At 41.5% G+C, this 21,160-nt stretch overlaps 1 protein-coding gene across 1 annotated transcript; it reads right to left on the reverse strand.

Annotated features, from left to right (window-relative positions):
- Positions 1-20,106: 20,106 nt before the first annotated feature.
- LOC111545317 (40S ribosomal protein S3a-like) lies at positions 20,107-20,845 on the reverse strand. Its single transcript, XM_031936497.1, has one exon. The coding sequence runs from the start codon at positions 20,843-20,845 to the stop codon at positions 20,201-20,203; it is 645 nt and encodes a 214-aa protein (XP_031792357.1). The 3' UTR covers positions 20,107-20,200.
- Positions 20,846-21,160: the final 315 nt, after the last annotated feature.

The raw sequence follows: 21,160 nt of genomic DNA on the forward strand, positions 1-21,160 counted from the left end.
CATCCACTGTGGGTCTTGGAATGTATCCACCGTGGATAGGGGGCACTACTGTACTTTGCTTACTTTTCTCCAAAGCACTTCATATCATTTGATGTTTATTTTTTCCTTATCTGTCTCCCTCCCACTCCCCTAATAGGGTATTGGTCCTTGGAAGAGAAAGCTTGTTCTTATTTTATCTCCAGCACCAAGAGTGAGCTTGATATATATTGATATGTAGGTATTTAATAGATGAATACAAGAATAAAATCATACTTAGAATCCTAAGACTAAAGGCAGAATAAAATGTGTAGCTTTCCTCTGTCAAGTAAAAAAACAAATCTGGACTTAAGAGACACTCCATTCATAAGTTCTATTGCAAAAGGAAGAGGGTCACTATTGCCTTAAGGAGAATGCTCTGACCATAGCATCTGCAAGTGTCTGAAAGCTCAGGCAGAAAAGGGATTCTCCTTTTTTGTTTTTTTGAGACAGAGTCCCACTCTGTCACCCAGGCTGGAGTGCAGTGGCACAATCTCGACTCACTGCAACCTCCGACTCCTGTGTTCAAGCAGTTCTCCTGCCTCAGTCTCCCAAGTAGCTGGGGTTTACAGGCACACACCACCATGCCTGGCTAATTTTTTTTTTTTTTTTTTGTATTTTTAGTAGAGCCAGGGTTTCGCCATGTTGGCCAGGCTGGTCTCGAACTCTTGACCTCAGGTGATCCACCCACCTGGGCCTCCCAAAGTGCTGGGATTACAGGCGTGAGCCACTGTGCCTGGCCAAGGGTTTCTTTTTTTATATGGAGGCGTAGAGAATCCTAGAGAGGAGTGGCTGTGTGGGAGTGGGATGAGTATGTGGTGTGAACAGACAATTTGAACAGGGAAGGATCACTGAGGAGAGATGTTCTGTGTTTTAGTGCTTGGTTAAGCTCAGGGGCAAGCCAAAGTTCAATGGCCTGGGGGAAGGAGAGAAGCTTCATTAAGTTTGAACAAGTTATGTTGATGAGCAATTTGTTCAGATTAGTCAGTGAGAACCAAAGAATGAAAATTTGGAGGGTTGGCTTAGTCTGTTCAAGCTGCCATAAGAAAATATCATAGACCAGGTGGCTTATAAACAACAAAAACTTATTACTCATAGTGCTGGAGGCTGTGAAGTCCAAGATCAAGGCATCTGTAGGACTGGTGTCTGGTGGGGGCCAGCTTTCTCATGGACAGCACCTTCTTGCTGTATCCTCACACAGCTTAAGGAGCAAAGCCGCTCTCGGGGGCCTTTTAAAAATGTCAGATCTCTAATTCCATACATAAGAGCTCCAATCTTATGATCTAACCACCTCCCAAAGGACCCACTTCCTGATACCATCAGCTCGGGGGTTAGGATTTCAGCATACGAATTTGGAAGGACACAAGCATTCAGACCCTAGGAGGAATTGTGTCTGGCTTTGTCATAGGTTCTCAAGGAGCTCATCCGTGAGTCTTCTCTTAGTCACATGGGGATGGTGGCTCTCTGCCTGGAACACAAAAGGACAGGGAGGGTTTCTTGACCATTACTGTTTTCCACATTGTTAGCCCATAGTGGGTCGGTCACAGTGAGGTCATCCACCACCTTCAAGACTGGAGAATGGCACTGTGGGGACCATCACTTAGCTGTTTCTTCTGCCACAAGGTGTTGCCAACAACAGACTTCACAAAAAGATCATTCCCCATCAGCCCATTCACATGTCTCTTAACTGCCAGGATTACGTCCCAGTGTGCCTCCATCTGCTGTCCAGCTCACAGAGTCTTGAATCTCATGTTGTCACTGTTCCTCTGGGTCATTGAAACAGAGAGAGATTAAAGGTGGTTCAATAGGGAAAGTCAGAATATATGGTTCTTACTTTATTCCTTGTTGTGCCAGCCAACATAATATGATATTACTAGAGATGAAACAGAAATGATTTCAGTTATAAATAATTTACTATCCTCAAAGAAGGTTAGAATTAAGTTGGTTATGTTTTCTTTCATTTAAATAGCTTGCTCTGGGAGCCCGTTACGTTTCCTAGACCTACTCTGGTACTGAATTCCAGTATTCTGTAGATCTTATTAAATACATAAATCTTGTTTATTCTAAAGCACTGCTTTATATGAACAAACCACCTCAAGTTCTTACTCTGATTTTAAAAGACAAGAACTTTGGGGAATACTAGAATATATTGGTCTTAGCTGGAAAATGCTAACATTTGTAGCAGAAGGACCTTAGAGAGCCCACACTCAGCAACCCAGGTAATGTCCAGATTCTCTGTTTATAGAGAAAAATCTCAGGCTACTAGCCCCAGGAACATTTTGCCCCAGGTATCCCTATGATAATCCTGAGGTATGAAGAAAAGTAAGGTAGTCCCACACAACAAAAGTGAAATTGAAATGGTTTCATACTCTAGCCCTGAAAATAACTGTTTTTCAGCAAACAGTAAGAAATAGTGTCTTACATTTGTCTGGAATTTATACTTTACAACATGCTTTTAAATATACCATGTCATTAAATTTCACAATAATTTGGCAAGAAAGAAATGATAATCTCCATTTTGTTGATGAGTAATAAAAGCTATTATCTATTTCACACTTACTTCTTGCCAGGCACCATAGTAAGCACTCATTTGATCCTTGTACCACTCTGATGATATATGTGCTATCATTGTCCTTGTAATACATACATTGAAAGTGAGGCTCAGGAAATTTGAAGATTTTGCCTAGGTTGAGGCAATAAGTAAGTCATAGAGTAGAAATCTGAACACGCTTCTCCAACTCATAATGCTCTAAACCCGTGGTCTTCACACTATTTTGGCCACACAATTTTTAACTTATCTATGTACCATGGTACTACTATGTACATTAATATATATATATAATATATATATATATATAAATAGATATGAAAAGAGAACAAGATAAAAATATAAATATAAATATAAATTATTTCTCTCATACTCTTATAGAATATCTTCTACATCCTATAAACTTAATCTTGCTGATGACTCTTCTAAGTTATTACCCTCTATGCACTGTGCAAATGGCAACCAAATTTCAGCTTGACTTTTGGAGGGAACATTCAAACCATATCACTCTTCACCAGTCTGAGGATGATATTACTGTTGAGAGGGGTAGGTCTTTGCAACCAGGCTTGGGGTTCTAGCCAAGAGCATGATATGGAATGTGATATAGAATGTGGTGGTTGGAGGCTGCTCGAGAGGCAGTAGAGTGGCATTGGAAAGGATCTGGAGTTACCAGAGGAGAGTGGAGGGTCTCACTGAATCCTTTATTGATTGTGTGATTATGGACAAGTTGCCAAGACACAATGGGCTTTGGTGTCCTAATCTGTACCGTGTTAAGAGTGAGACCATAAAGAGGTGATTAGGCAGTTCCCCTCACGAATGAATTAATGCCATTATTGTGGGAGCAGGTTAATTGTCATGGGAGTGGGTTCCCCACAAACGGGTGAGTTGGCTCAATTTTCTCTCTCTTGCAAGTCTTGCAAGCTTGCTTCCTCCTTCCATTCTTCTGGTATAGGATGACACTTGCCAAGTGCCAGCATCATGCTCTTGGACTTCCCAGTCTCCAGAACTGTGAGCCAAATACATTTTTATTTTTATTTTTTTAATTACTCGGTCTGTGGTATTCTGTTATAGCAGTAGAAAATGGACTAAGACAGAGTATGAGAAATTAGTGCTCTAGCTATTGCAATTGTTTGGATGAATCAGGCCCAAATCCTCTTTAATCCCTGTTTTTCTTGACAGAGAACATCTGCTTTCATTGGACAATTGTTACCAACCCCCACTCATTTGATGCCATAGAGGGCTGCTTGTTTCGCACAATTCAGCATAGATGTATTTTCTTTTCTCTTTTTCTTTCTTTCTTTTCTTTTTTTTTTTCTTTTTTTTTTCTTTTTTTTTTTTTTGACAGAGTTTCACTCTTGTTACCCATGCTGGAGTGCAATGGTGTGATCTTGGCTCACTGCAAACTCCACCTCCCAGGTTCAAGAGATTCTCCTGCCTCCACCTCTTGAGTAGCTAGGATTGCCAGTGCCTGCCACCATGCTTAGCTAATTTGTGTATTTTTAGTAGAGACGGAGTTTCACCACTTTGCCCAGGCTGGTCTTGAACTCCTGACCTCAGGTGATCTGCCCACCTCGGACTCCAAAGTGTTGGGATTACAGGCGTGAACCACCACGCTCGGCCTATTTTCTTTACTAGAGTTTGCATTTGACTGTACTCACATTTGGTGTCTGGACGCTCCAAAATTTAATATTTATCACTTTACTTGGGGCTTGTTTTATTTTTTGCTAACTTCCAGTGATTCTGTGAGTTCACTTTAATATGAACAGTATAAATTGTTGCTGTAATCATTTATAAATTCAAACAATGTGATTGTGCCAAACATTGTAGATATCCTCACCATACAAGATTTATTATGTCTGACCCTGAGCGCTTACCTGTTTTGTGGTCAAAGGTAGCACAGTAAGGTTGCCAGGATGGTGAAGCCTCCGTGTGTGGGATGAGATGGAGTGAGAAGCCCGGTATAGCGTTTCTCCCAGAAGGGAGTATGAGCCTGAACAAGCAATGTCTCATTACTAAGTGTCCTCAGCAAGAGTTCCCCCAGGGACTACTGTGCAAACAGAGAAAAGGGAAAGTTAATCCCAAAGGTACAGGACTCTGGAAAGCCACCAAGGGGAGTAATTGCTTTATTGAGCATTTCATTTCAGGGACTCAAAACCTTTACCTTTAAGAGTTATTTTAAAACTCCCCAGCCCTAGCCACTTATTTTATAAAAAGCAGTTCACTTTCACCAAATATAGTACAAGACAGATAATAACAGAAATTATATCACTATTTCTCCTACTTTGCTTCAAAGAGAAGCTTATCAAGGACAAGGAAGTCAGTGCTGTTACAAATAATTTGATTTGATTTGATCTTACTTATTAAGCAGACATGTATGAAGTGCCACTACATGCCAAGTATGGTGCTATGAGTTGGAGTATAAAAACAATGAGCAAGACAAGGTCTCCGTCCTTCTGGAGCTTGTGGTCTGGTAGAGGAGAGAAGAGGAGAGAAGGGATGCATGAAATCAGCTGCATTACAACCCCAGAAGTGGTTTTGTGTTCGCTAGATTGAAATTCACACAGGCACAGCATTTAACTCCATTATCTCATCTACTTGAAACTGGTACTGAGACTTCAGGTGGACTAGACACATCATACAAGGATAAAAATAAGTATCTGGCATCAATCTGGAATAGGACTGGGGTCTCTGGGTGGCTAGACTGATGCTCTCCCCCTCTGGCAGCACTGCCCTCCTATAGGGCATTATGATCGGATCACTTTTGAAAATGTGTCAGGGGTCGTTCAGTGATGAAATCTTTAATAGGAATGACAAAGACCAGATACCTCACTTGGCTTCTTTAAGTGATCTCCGAGGGAAGCTAGAGAAAAGGTTCTTAAAAGCTGCCACACCTCTGTAGCCCAGAAAGGAAATTTTCATATTTACTTCTTTAGAGCATCCAACTCTCAGTGCTTTCTTTCCTTCTGAGCCTTGGAAAAATGTTGTTTGCCACATTTTAGCTCATACTGCTGGCCTAAGTGATGATGAACACAAGATAATATGTGATCTCCCTGAACAGTGTCTGAGATAGTATCCACCCTCCCTTGCTTTATTTCTCCCTGAACTTTGCAGCTGATATATTATGTCTTCGTATGCCTCTGCTTGTTTTCTGTCTCCCAGTGGGATATAAGTGCCTCAACAGCAGGGCCCTGGTCTAGCTTATCAGCTGTTGTGTTCTCAGTTCATAGAACCCTGCATGGCCTGGTAATTGTTGGTTGGTTGAACAAATAAGCAGAGCAACAGAAGAACAGATGAATATCTTGCACAAAGGCTAATTCTATTAAATTCTTACCAAGGAGGTCTTACCAACGACATACAGTCAAGGTCATCACATGTCATTTTGCTTAAAGTTGCAGACTCCAAGAATCGTGCAAAACAAAAAACAACAACAGAAAAAAAGCCCTTTGTTTAAGACAATCAAATATTGCCTTTCACAAACCAGAGCTACTATATTTGTGATTCTTCATTCACCTGAGGACATTTATTTGCGTGCGTATAACACTGTGTAGGCCCTTTTTAGTATTGTCAGAGTGACCCTGAATCCACAGAATGACCTTCCCATGTTCCAGATGTCAAGGCTCCCCAAGAAGAGTCCATTATATGTGGATGACAGTGTGTTCAGCACAGTAGCATCCCAGGTTTTCCAGAAAGCCCTTTAGGAACAACTATTTCCATCATGTTTTAAGCAAGCACTATTTTAGCCATGAAATGAAGACCCCCCTCATGCCACTTCAAGTAATGGTGTGTATATGGAGGAAGGGAGTGGTGGTGGTTGTAATAATATATACACAGGGGAGCTCAGGGAAATCTGGACAGCCAAGCCTGGAAAGTGGTGGTTCCATATTGAAGGCAACTGCAACGGCAAAGTGGTGGATTTGCTCAGATAGTCTCAGTTGCTTGCCACATGGCTGCTTCTCACTCATCTCTACTAGCACTCTCTCAATTATAGATTTTTATATGAATCTGCAGATAGGTGTCTTCTATCTACCTTATAATTTCTGCTTATTCATTGTTTGTGTTACCACATAACTCCAGCTCACACAGGTTTCTCATGACTCCTCCAGCCTCTACAACAGAACCTTTTCATGAAAATACAGTAGGTCCTAGCATAACTTTGTTTCATTTTAACATTGGAGGAAAAAAATAGATTCCCATCTGGGGCCACTCTCTGTGTGGAGTTTACACATTCTCCGCATGTCGGTGTGGGTTTGCTGTGGATATTCGGGTTTCCTCTCACATCCCAAAGTTGTGCACATGGAGTGAAACGGTGTGTTTATTTGGTCCCAGTGTGAGTGACAGTGCGGGGGTGTGTGTGAGTGCACCCTGCAGTGGGATGGTGTCCTGTCCTGAGCTGGTTCTGGCCTTGCCCTAAGCTGCTGGGATGGGCTGCACGGCCACCCATGATCCTGAACTGGAATGAGTGGGTTGGAAAATGAGTGAATGAGTAAACATAAATCATTGTCAAATAAGAATGTGTAAAGTATACAATAATCATGCAAAGGCACAACAATAAAGGATGCAGCAAGAAAGCACTCAGTGAGCTGCCATATGTGCGATTGTTGGTTTTTTAAGCCACATGGTGATTGCGGGTGCTCCTTATGATTTTAGCTGTGAAAACATTTATTCCTTGATTGAACCTACCTATGGCTGCCTTCAGTCACTGATTCCGAAATTGGGTAAATAATTATCTTACTTGTTTTTATTGATCTTAAATGTATGTGCAGCTCTCATTTATTTCAAGGTTTAATATTAGAAGTATTTTTCAGTCCTTTGTTAGAGGTTTGGTAACATTTTTGTGACCAGAAATGTTACAGAAACTTAACTCTTTTTTTATATTAGTTAGCCTATGGTAAAATTGGTTTCATTATCATTTTGCTTAAAGTCAGTTTCCAAGAACCTATCCACTACATTAATTGAGGACTTACTATGCACAAACTAAAATTAAAAGGCTTAATTATTCATCTTGAAAATACGAAAAGAGATTTTCCTCTCTTCCTTTTTCTTTAAGCATTTACCTTAGAAAACTTCTAGTTGTAAGTATTTTCTTCTCCCTTTGAAATGTATTTAAATCCTTTTGAAGATTAGGTAGGACTTTCCTCAGCTTTGTTACCCTGGAATGTCTTCCCAAGGATCTGGCAACCATCTCTTTGAAATGTAAACATCAAAGGACATAGCACCCCCATCTCCCAGTTTCTGTGTCAGGGTAGAAGTCTGACTTCAGTGAGTATCTTGCTCCAAGTTGCAAAACTGCTCCCCAATAGAAGATATGAGAAGTTGGCTTCTTCCTTTGGATAAAACCAATTGCTAATACAGGTGGTCAGCCCCATGCCTAGGTAAAGTTAGGATGAACTTTGTGTGACAGTTGGTGCTGTCAAGGCCTCTTATTAGAGGATTAGTTATTGCTTACCTTGAAAACACATGTGTAATGGATTGTGGCTGCTTGGCTATATAAAAATGTGAGATTTCTTTCTGTCTTTGCAATCTCGTAGTGGTGCACATTACATTCTGGTTTAATGCTATTAAATAACATTTATGGAAGGCTGTAGGTTTGGATTGAGCTCCTGTACTGGGCCTCAACAGACCAAACCCAAATGGAGGCATTCATGCTAAGTGTCACATAGTCAAACAAGAGATTCACAACGACCAGTCAGAAAGGGCTCAGCCAACCTGAGCCAGCACTACAGAAAAGAATGAAAGTAACCTAAAGTAACCTGATGTTAACCAATCCACTTTTTTGTATTATTCTGTTTCCTTATTCGGCAAGATAGCACCTTACAAAAACTAGCTGTTTCACCTTACCCAACAGAGCTCCCTCTATTTTTAGACAGGATGCTGCCTGATTCATGAATTGCTAATAAAAGCCAATTCAATCTTTAAACTAAATTTGTTGAAGTTCTGTTTTTTGCCAAAACTTATTCAATAATAAAAGCGCTATTTTTTCCCACTTCAACTCTCTTTAGGGAGAAGATTTCTTGATAGGGAGAAAGTTTTCTTTTTAATTATATTTTCCCAAATACCTTTCACATTTATTTTCTGTGGCTACCGGACTGTTTCCTTTTTCTTTATTCAGGATCTGTGGAGAAAGACCTTTATTGGACAGCTCCCCTTTTTGAGCAAGCTTTTCAATCTATAAACTGGCTGCCAGTTGATGAAGTACCCTCTTCCTTTCCCTGTCCAGTGTGTGAGGCCAGAGGTGAAGCAGAATCTTCTGTACTATACATGGTGCTAAAGACTGTTCATTAGTAGGTATTTTGTTGTGAACTAAGTGACTCTCTATATGATACTTTTGAACATTTATGGAAAAATAGGGAATATAATGATGCTGGCTGGTTGCTCCTAATGTTACTGGATGTATCGTGGAAAAAAAGAAATGAGTTCAATTCAGGGAGTTGCATTTCCAGGTGAAGAATCACAAATGACCTAAGAGCTTCCAGGTGTGCCCTGAAGGACAGCCTTATCTCCAATAGTTACAGGGCTGAAAATGCTGAAGGCTGAATGCAGAACCTCATCTGATGATTGGCTAAATTACAGCACAAGTTGAAATCCCAGCCTCCCAGGGTGTCTACTGTTAAAGTGAGGGCATTGATTGGGAAAGAATGGAATCCTGTAATTTGAAATGGGGCCATATGGGAAGACCCTGATGAATCTGGAGATACTCAGCCCCTAAATTCTGATAAACTTTCTTTTCCAGAGGGAGAAATCTCCCCAGCCCCAGTAGAAGAGGCCTCCCCATCCCTCCTGACAGCAACCTCCCCAGTGTCAGTGGTATTGGCCTGTCCACCTCTGTCTGAGAGGTTTAACCCTGCATTGCTTGAGGAAATGGTAATGGTCTCTCCTGAGAGAACTGCCATGCAAGACAATTCTGATTCTCCTCAGGACTCATTCTGACCACCCCTCTTTGTTTCTAGACCTATGACTGGACTCAAGTCCCAGCAGAGCCCTAAAGGTGAGGTACGAAGTATGACCCATAACAGGGTGCACTGAATTCCAAAAGAACTCCTTGGGGTTATTAGTTCATACAAGCAGAAATCCCGGAAACACGTATGGGAATTATGGATGTGGAACATGTGTGGGAATTAAGGGTGTGGAAAAATGGTAGAAGGAACATAAAATTGGATCAGGCTGAATTTATTGATGTGGGCTCAATAAGCAGAGATTCTGCATTCAGTGTTATGGCTTGGCAGAAAGGACTCTAACTGGCTGGGTGAAACAAAGATAAAAAGATGGCCCACCATAAATGAACTAGAAATGCCTGACCTTACTTAGTTTAATAGAGAGGAAGAAATTCAAAGTCCTAAGGACACTGGAAGATTAGAGTGGATTTGTCATTTACCTTACTCACCTATGATGGAATAATCTAGAAGACATACCTTTCACCAATACTTTGAGAAATACTTTGGATAAATAAATAAATGTTGAGGGATACCCAGCATCTTTGTCAAGCTTTGTGGTTGCTCTTTTTTGTAGGCCCCACCTTACAAAGGAAACCACAGTCATTTGATTGGAAAACCTAAATGCAATGGGAATAATTAGATCCCAGAATATGGCAGGAGTCAAGTGGTGGCGGTGGCACTTAACCACCAAAGGCAAAGTGGGTATGGTTATTATAATGAACAGCAGAGTCAAAGCAGCAGCCAGAATAGTCTGACTCCAGGACACGTATGCTGTTGGCTAGTTAATCATGATGTTTCTCAAAGTGAAATAGATAGGAAACCTACTAAAATCTTAACTGATCTGTATAAGCAGAACATTTCTAGGCCAAAAAACAAAAGTCTAACTCAAATAATAAAAACAGAGAGATGTGTCCCCTCAATCAATTCCCAGATGAGCCAACTTATAGACCCGGAACCCCATGAGTGAAGGAGAGGTCAGGTCCCCTGGAAGAACCACAGTATAATTCTAAAAATTTATACTGTTAAATCTTTCTCCTATCCTTCTCCAAAGGGACCTATGGCCTTTTACAAGGATAATTGTACACTGGGGAAAAGCAAATAATCAGACCTTTTGGGTCTACTGGACACTGGCTTTGTCTATCCACTGATTACAGGAGACCTAAAACATCACAGTAGTCTCCTCATTAGAGTAGGGGCTTGTGGAAGTCAGATGATCAATAAAGTTTTAGCTCAGATTTGTCTCACAGTGAGTCCAGTGGATCGTTGAACCTATCCTGTGGTTTTCTTTTTTTTTTTCCTCCAGTTCTGGAATGTGTTAATTAAAATAGACATATTTAGCAGCGGGCAGAATTCCTCCATTCATTCCCTGACCTATGAAGTGAGGGCTGTTATAATAGAAAAGGCCAAATGGAAGTCATTAGAACTGCCTCTACTTAGAAAAATATCAAATCAAAAGCAATTCTACATGCAGAAATTAGTGCCACCCTCAGAAACTTAAAAGGTGCGGGCGTGGTGATTTCCACCCTATCTCCGTTCAACTATCCTGTTTGGCCTGTGATAGACAGGCCTTGGAGAAAGACAGGGGATTATCATAAACTTAACCAAGTGGTGACTCCAACTGCAGATTCTGTACCAGATATGGTTCCATTTATTGAGAAAATCAACTATCTCCTGGCACTGATATGCAGCTATTGACCTGAGAAATGGCTTTTTAATCATCCCCGGCCATAGGGACCAGCAGAAGGGACCAGCAGAAGCAGTTTGCTTTTAGCTGGCGAGGCCAGCAATATACTTTCACTCTCCTACCTCAAGGGTACATCAACTCTACAGTTCTATGTCATAATTTAGTTTTCCTGGATCTTGATGACCTTTCTCTTCCACAAGATACCACACTGGCCCATTACATTAATCACCTTTTGCTGATTGGACCTGGTGAATGAGAATTAGTAACCACTCTAGACTTATTGATAAGACCTTTAACTGTCAGAGGTTGGGAAATAAATCGGACAAAAATTCAAGGACTTTCTAACTCAATGCAATTTCTATGTGTCCAATGGTGTGGGGCATATACAGATATCCCTTCTAAGGTGAAGGTTAAATTGTTGCGTCTGGCACCACCTGCAACCAAGGAAGAGACACAGCACATATTGGGCCTCTTTGGACTTAGGAAGCAACATATTCCACATTTGGGTGTGTTATGCTGGGCCATTTACAAAATGACCTGAAAAGTTTCTAGTTTTGACTGCAGTCTAGAACAAAGCAAGGCTCTGCAATAGGTCCAGGTTACTGTGCAAGCTGCTCTGTTACTTGAGCCATAAGATCTAACATATCCAATGGTGACTGATTATTAGTGGTGAACAGAGATGCTGTTTGAAGCCTTCGGCGGGTCCCTACAAGTGGATTGAAGTGCAGGCCTTTAGGGTTTTGGAGTGAGTCCCTGCCATCTTCTCCAAATAACTACTCTCCTTTTAAGAGACAGTTCTTGGCCTGCTACTGGGCATCAGTAGAGACTGAATGCTCAACCATGTGGCACCAAGTTACCACGTGACCTGAGCTGCCCATAATAAACTGGGTGTTATCTGACCACCAAGCAATAAGGTTAGGCATGCACACAGCTCTTCGTCATCAATGGAAGTGGTATGTATGTGATCCAGCTCTAACAGTCTCTGAAAGCATAAGTAGCTTACATGAAGAAGTTGCCCAATTGCCCATGCTCCTCCCTTCTGCTGCACTGCTTTCTCTCTCCCAGACTGTACCTATGGCTTCATGGAGAGTTCCCTATGATCAGTTGGCAGAGGAAGAGAAGAATTAGGCCTGGTTTACAGATGTTTCTGCATGATATGCAGCACCACCCAGAAGTGGACAGCTATAGCACTACCACCACTCTCTGGGACATCCCTGAAGGACAGTTATGAAGGGAACTCCTCCCAGTGGATGAAAATTCGGGCAGGGCACCTGGCTGTTCCCTTTGCTTAGAAGGAGAAATGGCAAGATGTGTGATTAAATCCTTATGTATAGGCTGTAGCCAATGGTGGTTTGGTCGGATGATCAGGAACTTGGAAGGAACATAATTGGAAAATTTGGTGACAAATTTAGGAGACAAAAATGTGGATAGACATCTCCAAATCAGCAAAACTTGTGAAGATGTTTATGTTTCATGTGAATGATCACCAAAAGGTGACCACAGCAGAGGAGAACTTTAATAACCGAGTAGATAGGATAACCCTTTCTGTGAATGCTACTTGGACTGTTTCCCCAGCCACCTCTGTCATTGCCCAGTGGGTTCATGACCAAAGTGTCCTTGGTGGCAGACATGGAGGTTATTCATAGGATCAGAAACATGGACTTTCACTCACCAAGGCTGACCTAACTATGGTCACTGCCAAAGGTCCAATCTGCCAGTAACAGAGACCAACACTGAGCCTCCAATGTGGTACCATCCCTAGGTGATCAGCCAGCTACCTGGAGTCATGTTTATTACATTGGCCTGCTTCCATTATGAAAGGGGCAGTGTTTTATTCTGGAATAGACACTTCTCTTTGCCTTCCCTGTACACAGTGCTTTTGCCAAAACTACCATCTGTGGACTTACAGAATGCTTTATCCACCATCATGGCATGCCACACAGCATTGTGTGTGATTAAGGAACTCACTCCACAGCAAAAGAAGTGCAGCAATAAATGTACGCTCATGTAATTCACTGGTTTAACCATGTTCCCCAGTATTCTGAAGCAGATGGCTTGATAAAATGGTGCAATAGCTTTTTGAGGAGTCAGTTATAGTGCCAGTTAGGTGGCTATACCTTGAGTGCTGGGGTAAGGTTCTCTGTGCTCTAAATCAGTGTCCAATACATGGTGTTGTCTTTTCCATAGACTGGATTCATGGGTCAAAGAATCAAAGAGTGGAAATGGAAATGGAACCACTCACCATTACCCCAGCAAAATTTTTGCTTCCAATTTCTATGACTTTATACTCTGCCGGCCTAAAGGTCTCTAGTTCTGAGGGAGAAATGCTTTCACCAGGAGACATAATGATGATTCCACTGAACTGAAAGTTAAGACTGCTGCCCAGTTTGGGCTCCTTCTGGTTTTGAGTCAACAGGTGAAGGATGGAAGTATGGTGTTGACTGAGGTGATTGATTCAGACCACCAAGAAGAATTGGACTATTATTCCATAATGGAGAGAGAGAAGAGTAAGCCCAGAAAACAGGAGATCCTTCAGGTATCTTTTAGTGTCACCATGCCCTGTGATTATGGTCAATATAAAACTATAACAACTCAATGACCAGGACTCAAGGGCTACTAATGACCAGGCCCTTCAGATTTAGATCACCCTTCCAGGTGAAAAACCATGACCAGCTGAGGTGTTTGCTGAAGGCAAAGGGAATACACAATGAATAGTAGAAGGTATTTACAAATACCAGCTAAGAATAAGCGACCAGTTACAGAAATGAGGGCTGTAACTTGTTTTGTAATGAATATATTTGTGTGGATATATATGTGTATATATGTATATATAATATTTGAATATATATGGAATATGTCTTATATATTTATAAATTAATGTATATCTATATAAATTAAGCAAATATTTTTCATTCTCTTATTCCCTTATGTAACATAAGATGCATTGACTTTATATCACAGTATTTAAGTATTATTAATCTTACATAGAAGTAAAGTTATAAGATATCGATGGGAAGAGTTAACATCACTCAAATACTTTGCTTCCTCTTCTGGGGAAGGGTTAGTGTGTCTTCGGTTGTATGCAGGATAGTTGTATTACTTTAGGCAGAATTATGACCCTGTTAGTGTCTTTAATTGAAGATTAAGTGTGGTTTAAAAAGATGTATATGGGTTGATTGATAAGAGGTAGAATCGTGGTGGTCATTTTATGTGTCAACTTGACTGGACTAGGGGATGCCCAGATAGCTGGTAAAACATAATTTCTAGGTGTGTTTGTGAAGGTGTTTCCAGAAAATATTAACATTTGAGTCAGACTGAGTACAGAAGATCATCCTCACCAATGTGAGTAGGTACCATCCAATTTATTGAGAACACGAATAGAACAAAACTTCAGAACAATATATTTTCTCTTTCCTTATGCAGCTGAGATATTTGTCTTCCTCTCTTTTTTTTCTTCTTGCTCTGTTGCCCACACTGGAGTGCAGTGGTGCAACCTCAGTTCACTGCAACCTCTGCCTCTCAGGTTCATTCTTGTGGCTCAGCCTCCCGAGTAGCTGGGACTACAGGCACACACCACCATGTCTAGCTAATTTTTGTATTTTTAGTGAGACAGGGTTTCACCATGTTGATCAAGCTGATCTCAAACTCCTGGCCTCAAGAGATCTGCCTGCCTCAGCCTCCCAAAGCGCTGGGATTAAAGGTGTGAACCACCGCAACTGGCCTATTCATCTTCCATTAACATGAGTGTTCCTGGTTATTGGGCCTTTAGACTCAGATCAGGACTTACACCATCTATACCTCCATTCTTGGGCCTTTGAATTCAGACTAAATTACATCATTGGCTTTCTTTGTTTGCTGGCTTGCAGATGTCAGATTCTGGAACTTCTTGGCCTCCATTGTCCCATGAGGCAATTCCTATATTAACTCTCTCTCTCTTTCTCTCTCTCTCAACTCTAGAGAGAGAGTCTGTTTCTGTGGAGAATTCTTGCTAATGCAGCATTTTAAGAATTTAAACATGATCATGCTTCTGTAGCAGAAAATCCTGAGATTCTTTCCTTTGATGGCAGAGATTCAAAGTAGTTTGGTTCCACTGCACAGCTGTGGCCACTGGGCTTTGTGAAATCACTCTCTCTAGAGAAACTTCATGCAGCTTCATAAAATTACTTTTGTCTTTAGGATGGAGGTTTATTGGTTCTCTGCACAACTGGGAAATCATCCCTTTTGGACTATGGAGAGTCTTGATTAGCCCTTCCAAATTAGTTTTTTCTTCTTCTGTTGGAACTTTTAATCAGTACAGTTTGCCAGACATAAGGCAATATATCCAGAAAGTAGAATGCCACAAACCTCTGCAGATAGTCATTTCCCGGGGAGCATATAATTTCTCACTTCATCTTATAAAGGAAAATGGTGGAGGAATGGAAACAAACATGTATTTAGACTTACTGTGTTCCCGGTCCTGTGTGAGGGGTTACATATGGAATATTTCATTGAATATCAGCAACACTTTTATGATGTAGATAACATTTTTGAAAGGCCACCTGAAGCCCAAAAAGATTGAATAACTTGCCCAAAGGTAACATTGTATGAGGCGATGGGACTTGGATTTGAATCTAGCTCTGAGTCCAAATGGTTGCTTTTTGTATTATAGTTGGTTGCTATCTACTCTCCTCCAATTAGACTTGAGCTAAAAACAGGACTGAAATGATGCTAAATTCATGAGATTAATATTAATGCAGTAGAATCACTCCTTTGCTATCTACAGGAGGAGGTAGTATTAGTCTGTTTTCACACTGCTAATAAAGACATACCTGAGACTAGGTAATTTATAAAGGAAAGAAGTTTAATTGACTCATAGTTCCACATGACTGGGGCAGCCTTACAATCATGGCAGAAGGCAAATGAGGAGCAAAGTCACTTCTTACATGGCAGCAGGCCAGACAGCTTGTGCAGGGGAACTCCCATTTATAAAACCATCAGATCTCATGAGACTTATTCATGACCATGAGAACAGTATGGGGAAAACCACCCCCATGATTCAATTATCTCCACCTGGTCCCACACTTGACACATGGGAATTATTACAATTCAAGGTGAGATTTGGGTGGGGACACAGTCAAACTGTATCACCCAGTATAAACCACCTAGCTCTAATTTTGCTTCTGTAATGGAGAAACTGTTTTTCAAAATTCCTCTCAGTGTTTTTTCTCCCATATTAATGCATTGTGTTTTTTTTGTTGTTGTGTTTTTTTTTTTTTTTTTTTTTTTTTTTTGAGACGGAGTCTCGCTCTGTCGCCCAGGCTGGAGTGCAGTGGCCTGATCTCAGCTCATTGCAAGCTCCGCCTGCCGGGTTTACGCCATTCTCCTGCCTCAGCCTCCCGAGTAGCTGGGACTACAGGCGCCCGCCACCTCGCCTGGCTAGTTTTTTGTATTTTTTAGTAGAGACGGGGTTTCACCGGGTTAGCCAGGATGGTCTGGATCTCCTGACCTCGTGATCCACCCGTCTCGGCCTCCCAAAGTGCTGGGATTACAGGCTTGAGCCACCGTGCCCAGCCTGCATTGTTTATTTTTACTCTCTGTCTCTCTCTGTAGTCTTTACTACCATTAAAGCAAATCGGTGACATTTATTGCCATAGTGAAAGGCAGAGAGATATATCTGAAGTCCATAGGGCAGGAGAGAAAAAGGTGATCCCTGGAAATATTACTTCTGGACAGGAAGGGGAAGTAGAAATTCTTCCTGGGTTATAGGGCAGGGACAGGATCCTTCAGCAACCTGGTGTCCAGCCCTCAGGAATTATATGCCAAGCTGAAGAGGACAGGAACCAGTGAGAAGAAACAAAGGCTCTTCTGCAATGCTAAGAGACTCCATAAATTTCCATGTGCACTCACATCTATGGGGAAAGATAAGGAAGGCAGACACTTTGGAGGAAAGAAACACTATAGGTAAGAAGTTAAAACTTAGATTGTGAGATATGAAATGCTATTTACCAGCAAAAATAAAATTACATTATACTGGAAAATTCCAAGGTTTCTTACCAGCTTCTATAAGTAAGGCTAGGGCCTCCAGATTAGGATGAGAGAAATTACAGAAAGAGGAAAAGTCTACATTCGTAGTACATCCTTCATGTATAGTGTTTTAATTTTAGATAATGCTGTGCTTTCATAACTCATTCTTTTGAGTTATTAATAATGGCTCCTCTTAAAATACAAAGAGATTTTCTGGGAGGCATTGAATGTCAAGCTATGCTAAGTGTCAAGACCATGACGTGAATCAGGTTACTGTGACTCATCTCATGTACCTAGAGAGATCTGCAAGGATACAGAAGAGACTGATATCATAGTGTCATGGTCTGTGGGGTAAATCCCTAATGAGAGAAGGCAAGACTAGGAAAAAACTATTTTATAGAAACCTAAGTCAAGGCCCAAAAAGTGGACACCTGGGCCTTGGGTGCTTGGGAAAGGCTGCAGAGAGGACAGGGAAAGGTGTGCCAGGAGGTGGGGCTGGGGGAGAGACCTGCGAGCAAACTTCTCCTTAGCTCTGCATGATGTTGCAAAATCATGCATGATGTTGCAAAATCATGTGTGAATTTTGGCTCCAGACAAATCTGAGATTAGATTCTCCCTGGCCACTAGGGCCTGGTGCCTTTGGACAAACTTATCTGCATAAAGGGAGAGCATTGCTTGAGGATGTAGTGAGAATTAAATGAGAAAACATTTATTAAATGCCCAACACTATGCTTGTCACAGGGCAGCTACTGTGCCCATAACTGTAGATTTTAATGTCTGAAAGTGAGAGCTACACTAATTTGCTCTGGAGGTTTCCCTGAGCAGATGGCAAATAAGTGTCAGAAAATGAATGATATACTCTGTGTCACGGGTGGCCCAGAAGCATGTGGTGGCACGTGTGGCTTATATCCCTTTATGAGTATTCTGAGTCACTCTGAACCCAAATCACAGCTGTGTGTAAGCAATTCCTGACGGCAGGCTTACTGGTCTAGAAAGCCAAACAGCAACAACAATGCCCACCCCCCAACTAAAAAAAAAAAAATTCCCCAAACCTCATTACCATTTGGACTTTTTAGCTTTGTACCTTTCTGTGAAGATGACTTGATTTGTGGCTCCTCCAACTGATTTAACTGTGGCTTTGCCAGTCGGTCCTATCTATTAAGTTAGAGCAAAAATCTTTTCACATGTCAGCCAGGGGAATCCATCCGGAGTTCTGGAGGTCCTGGCAGCACTAACTGGGAGAAAAGAGGAATGCATGCTTTCTTCCTGAGACTGTGACTTAGTACACTAGAGTTGCAGTAACAAAATACCTGAGACTGGCTAAGTTATAAAGAACAGAAATTTATTTCTCACAGGTCAGGAGGCTGGGAAGTTCAAGGTCGTGGTGCCTGCATTCAGTTCTGGTGAGGGCGGCTCTCTGCTTCCAAGATGGTGCTTTGTTGCTGTGTATGGCAGAAGGACAAAAGGGACCTGAGTAGTTTCCTCCACCCCTGTGACAAGGCACTAATCCATTCGTGAGGACAGATCTCTCATGACTCAATCACTTCCCCATAGGACCCACTTTTAATACTATGACAGTGAGGACTATACTTTACCATACATTTTGAAAGACAGGCAAATTCAAACCATAGCATTCTGCCCCAGTCTCCCCTAAATTTGTGTCCTTCTCACATATGAAATACATTCATTCCATTCCAATAGCCCCTCAAATCTTTACTTATTCCAGCATCAGCTTAAAAATCTCTGTCCAAAATCTAAACTAAATATCATCTAAATCAGATAAAGCTTGTGGTACGATTTCTCTGATTCAAATTCCTTCTCCAGCTGTGAGCCTGTGAAATAAAGCAAGGTACTTTTAATATACAGTAGTGGGACAGGCATCAGATAGACATTCCCATTCTAAGAAAAAGTAACGGAAAGGCAGAAAGGGGTAATAGGTCCTGAGTGAGTCTAAAACTCAACAAGGCAAACAACATTCAATCTTGAGATCTGAGAATAATATTCTTTGACTCCATGTCCCTTATTCCGGACACACTGGGCAGGGGTTGGGTCCCCAAGACTCCAGGGGATCCTACTCTCATGGATTGCCTGAGCTCAGCTCATGCTGAAGCTGTTACGGGTTAGACTCAAGTGCCTGTGGCTCCCCCAGGCTGCCACTGCACACTGGTGGCCCTGCATGTCTCAGATCTCATAGGTTGCTCCAACCTCATGCCTCTTCTGGGCATTGCTCTGGTGGGAATGTTCAGTGGCAGTCTTTTCCTGGTAGAAGTTCTCTGCCTTCTCCAAGGCTCTCCAAGGCATCTTTTGAAATCTAGGTGGAGGTAGCCATGTTTCCACAGATCGTGAACTCGGTGTGCCTGCAGAGTTAGCATCACATAGATGCCACCATGTAATACAGCTTGTACCATGCTGAGTGGCTTGAGCAACAGCTAGGGCAGCCAAGAAATGCTGCACCAGAATGCAGGGAGCAGAGATTTGAGGTGGTCCTGGGCAGTGAGGCCACAGGCACCTTGGGTCCCTCTTTTGAAACTGTTCTGCCCGCAAGGCCATGGCACTTTGGACCTGTGAGAGTAGGGTATCTACAAAGATTTCAGAAATGCCTTTGCCATTATTCCTTCCTTGTCTCGGTGAATAGCACCTAGCTTCCTTCTATCCATATTAACCTCCATTTCAAACAGTTGCTTAGCCACACCCTTAATATTCGCTCCAAAACACACTTTCTTTTTCTTTATATGGCCAGGCTGAGAATTTTCCAAATCTTTAAGTTCTATTTCTATTTTGATAATAAATTCCATCTTTAATTATCTCTTTTTGCATTTTTTATTTTACAAATAGCACTTTTTATTTGACACTATTTGAAGTCTGAACTTTAAACAGATTCTTGGACTGGTGGTTCATATCTATCAGCTCATTCAACTTCAGCACCTGTCTCGTCCCCAGTGGCTTTTCCAGAACTACTGCCTTCACCATGAAGCTCCACTAGCTTTCCCAATTCAAACTTGGGCTTCTTCAGCATTTTTACTTTCTAACAAAGACATCATGGAGAGGATAAACAGATTGGCAAGCCTTTTCTATGTCTTTTCCAATGCTGTCTGGAATCAATTTATTGACCACTTCTTTCAAGTCATCTGTCTGCACCTCTCGGATCATGATTTCCATCATCTTCTTCCGGATTTGGCGGACCTGTTGGTGCTGAGCATAAGAAGTCTTCTGTATCTGATTGTTGCGTTTTTTAGTAAAACCAACACAGAACAGACGAAGCAAGTAACCATCGGTAGTCTTGACATCAACATGAGCTTCAATCATTGTCTGCCACTTTTTGACCATGGAACACATTTTGTCACGGGTAAGATCCATGCCATGGAAGTTAGCCAGGCAGTTTTTGCCCTGAACATCTTCAGTAATCAGCTTGAATTTTCTAAATGCAACTTCATCATTCTGCAGATCAGCAAGACTCAATTCAAACACATGACCCTTGAGACCATCAGATGCAATTTTGGTTCCTTGGGTCCTGGTGACGAGCGTCTTTCCAATATTTCTTATATTGAACATAGCAGGTTCTTTCACGTCATACCAATCTTTCTTAGAAAATGGACCAACCACTTTCTTCTTGGCTCCCTTTTTGCCACCTTTTGTAAGGCGCTTGTTCTTGCCAACTGCCATGGTGCTGGTTAGAGAGCCAAAAGACTCTTTTTGCGTTTTTCTATAAGCAGTCAAGAGAAGCCGTGCAGCACCCTGAGTGGTTTGTTGAGATACTTTTCATCAAATATTCTAGTTCATTGTCCTTAGGTTCTGCCTTCCACAGAGTACCAGGACATGGATAAAATTCAGCCAAGTTATTTGCCACTTTATAACAAGAGTGGCCTTTCCTCCAGTTTCCAGTAAGATATTCCTCATTTTCAAATAAAACCTCAGCAGAATGAACTTTACTGTCCGTATTTCTACCAACATTCTGATCATGATCACTTAGAAAATCTC

The sequence above is a fragment of the Piliocolobus tephrosceles genome, chromosome 1 (assembly GCF_002776525.5).
Source record: "Piliocolobus tephrosceles isolate RC106 chromosome 1, ASM277652v3, whole genome shotgun sequence".
Lineage (NCBI taxonomy): Eukaryota > Metazoa > Chordata > Mammalia > Primates > Cercopithecidae > Piliocolobus > Piliocolobus tephrosceles.

Bases quoted from the DNA above. Each gene is read 5' to 3' on its own strand.
- LOC111545317 (XM_031936497.1), bottom strand. From the start codon at position 20,845: ATGGCAGTTGGCAAGAACAAGCGCCTTACAAAAGGTGGCAAAAAGGGA.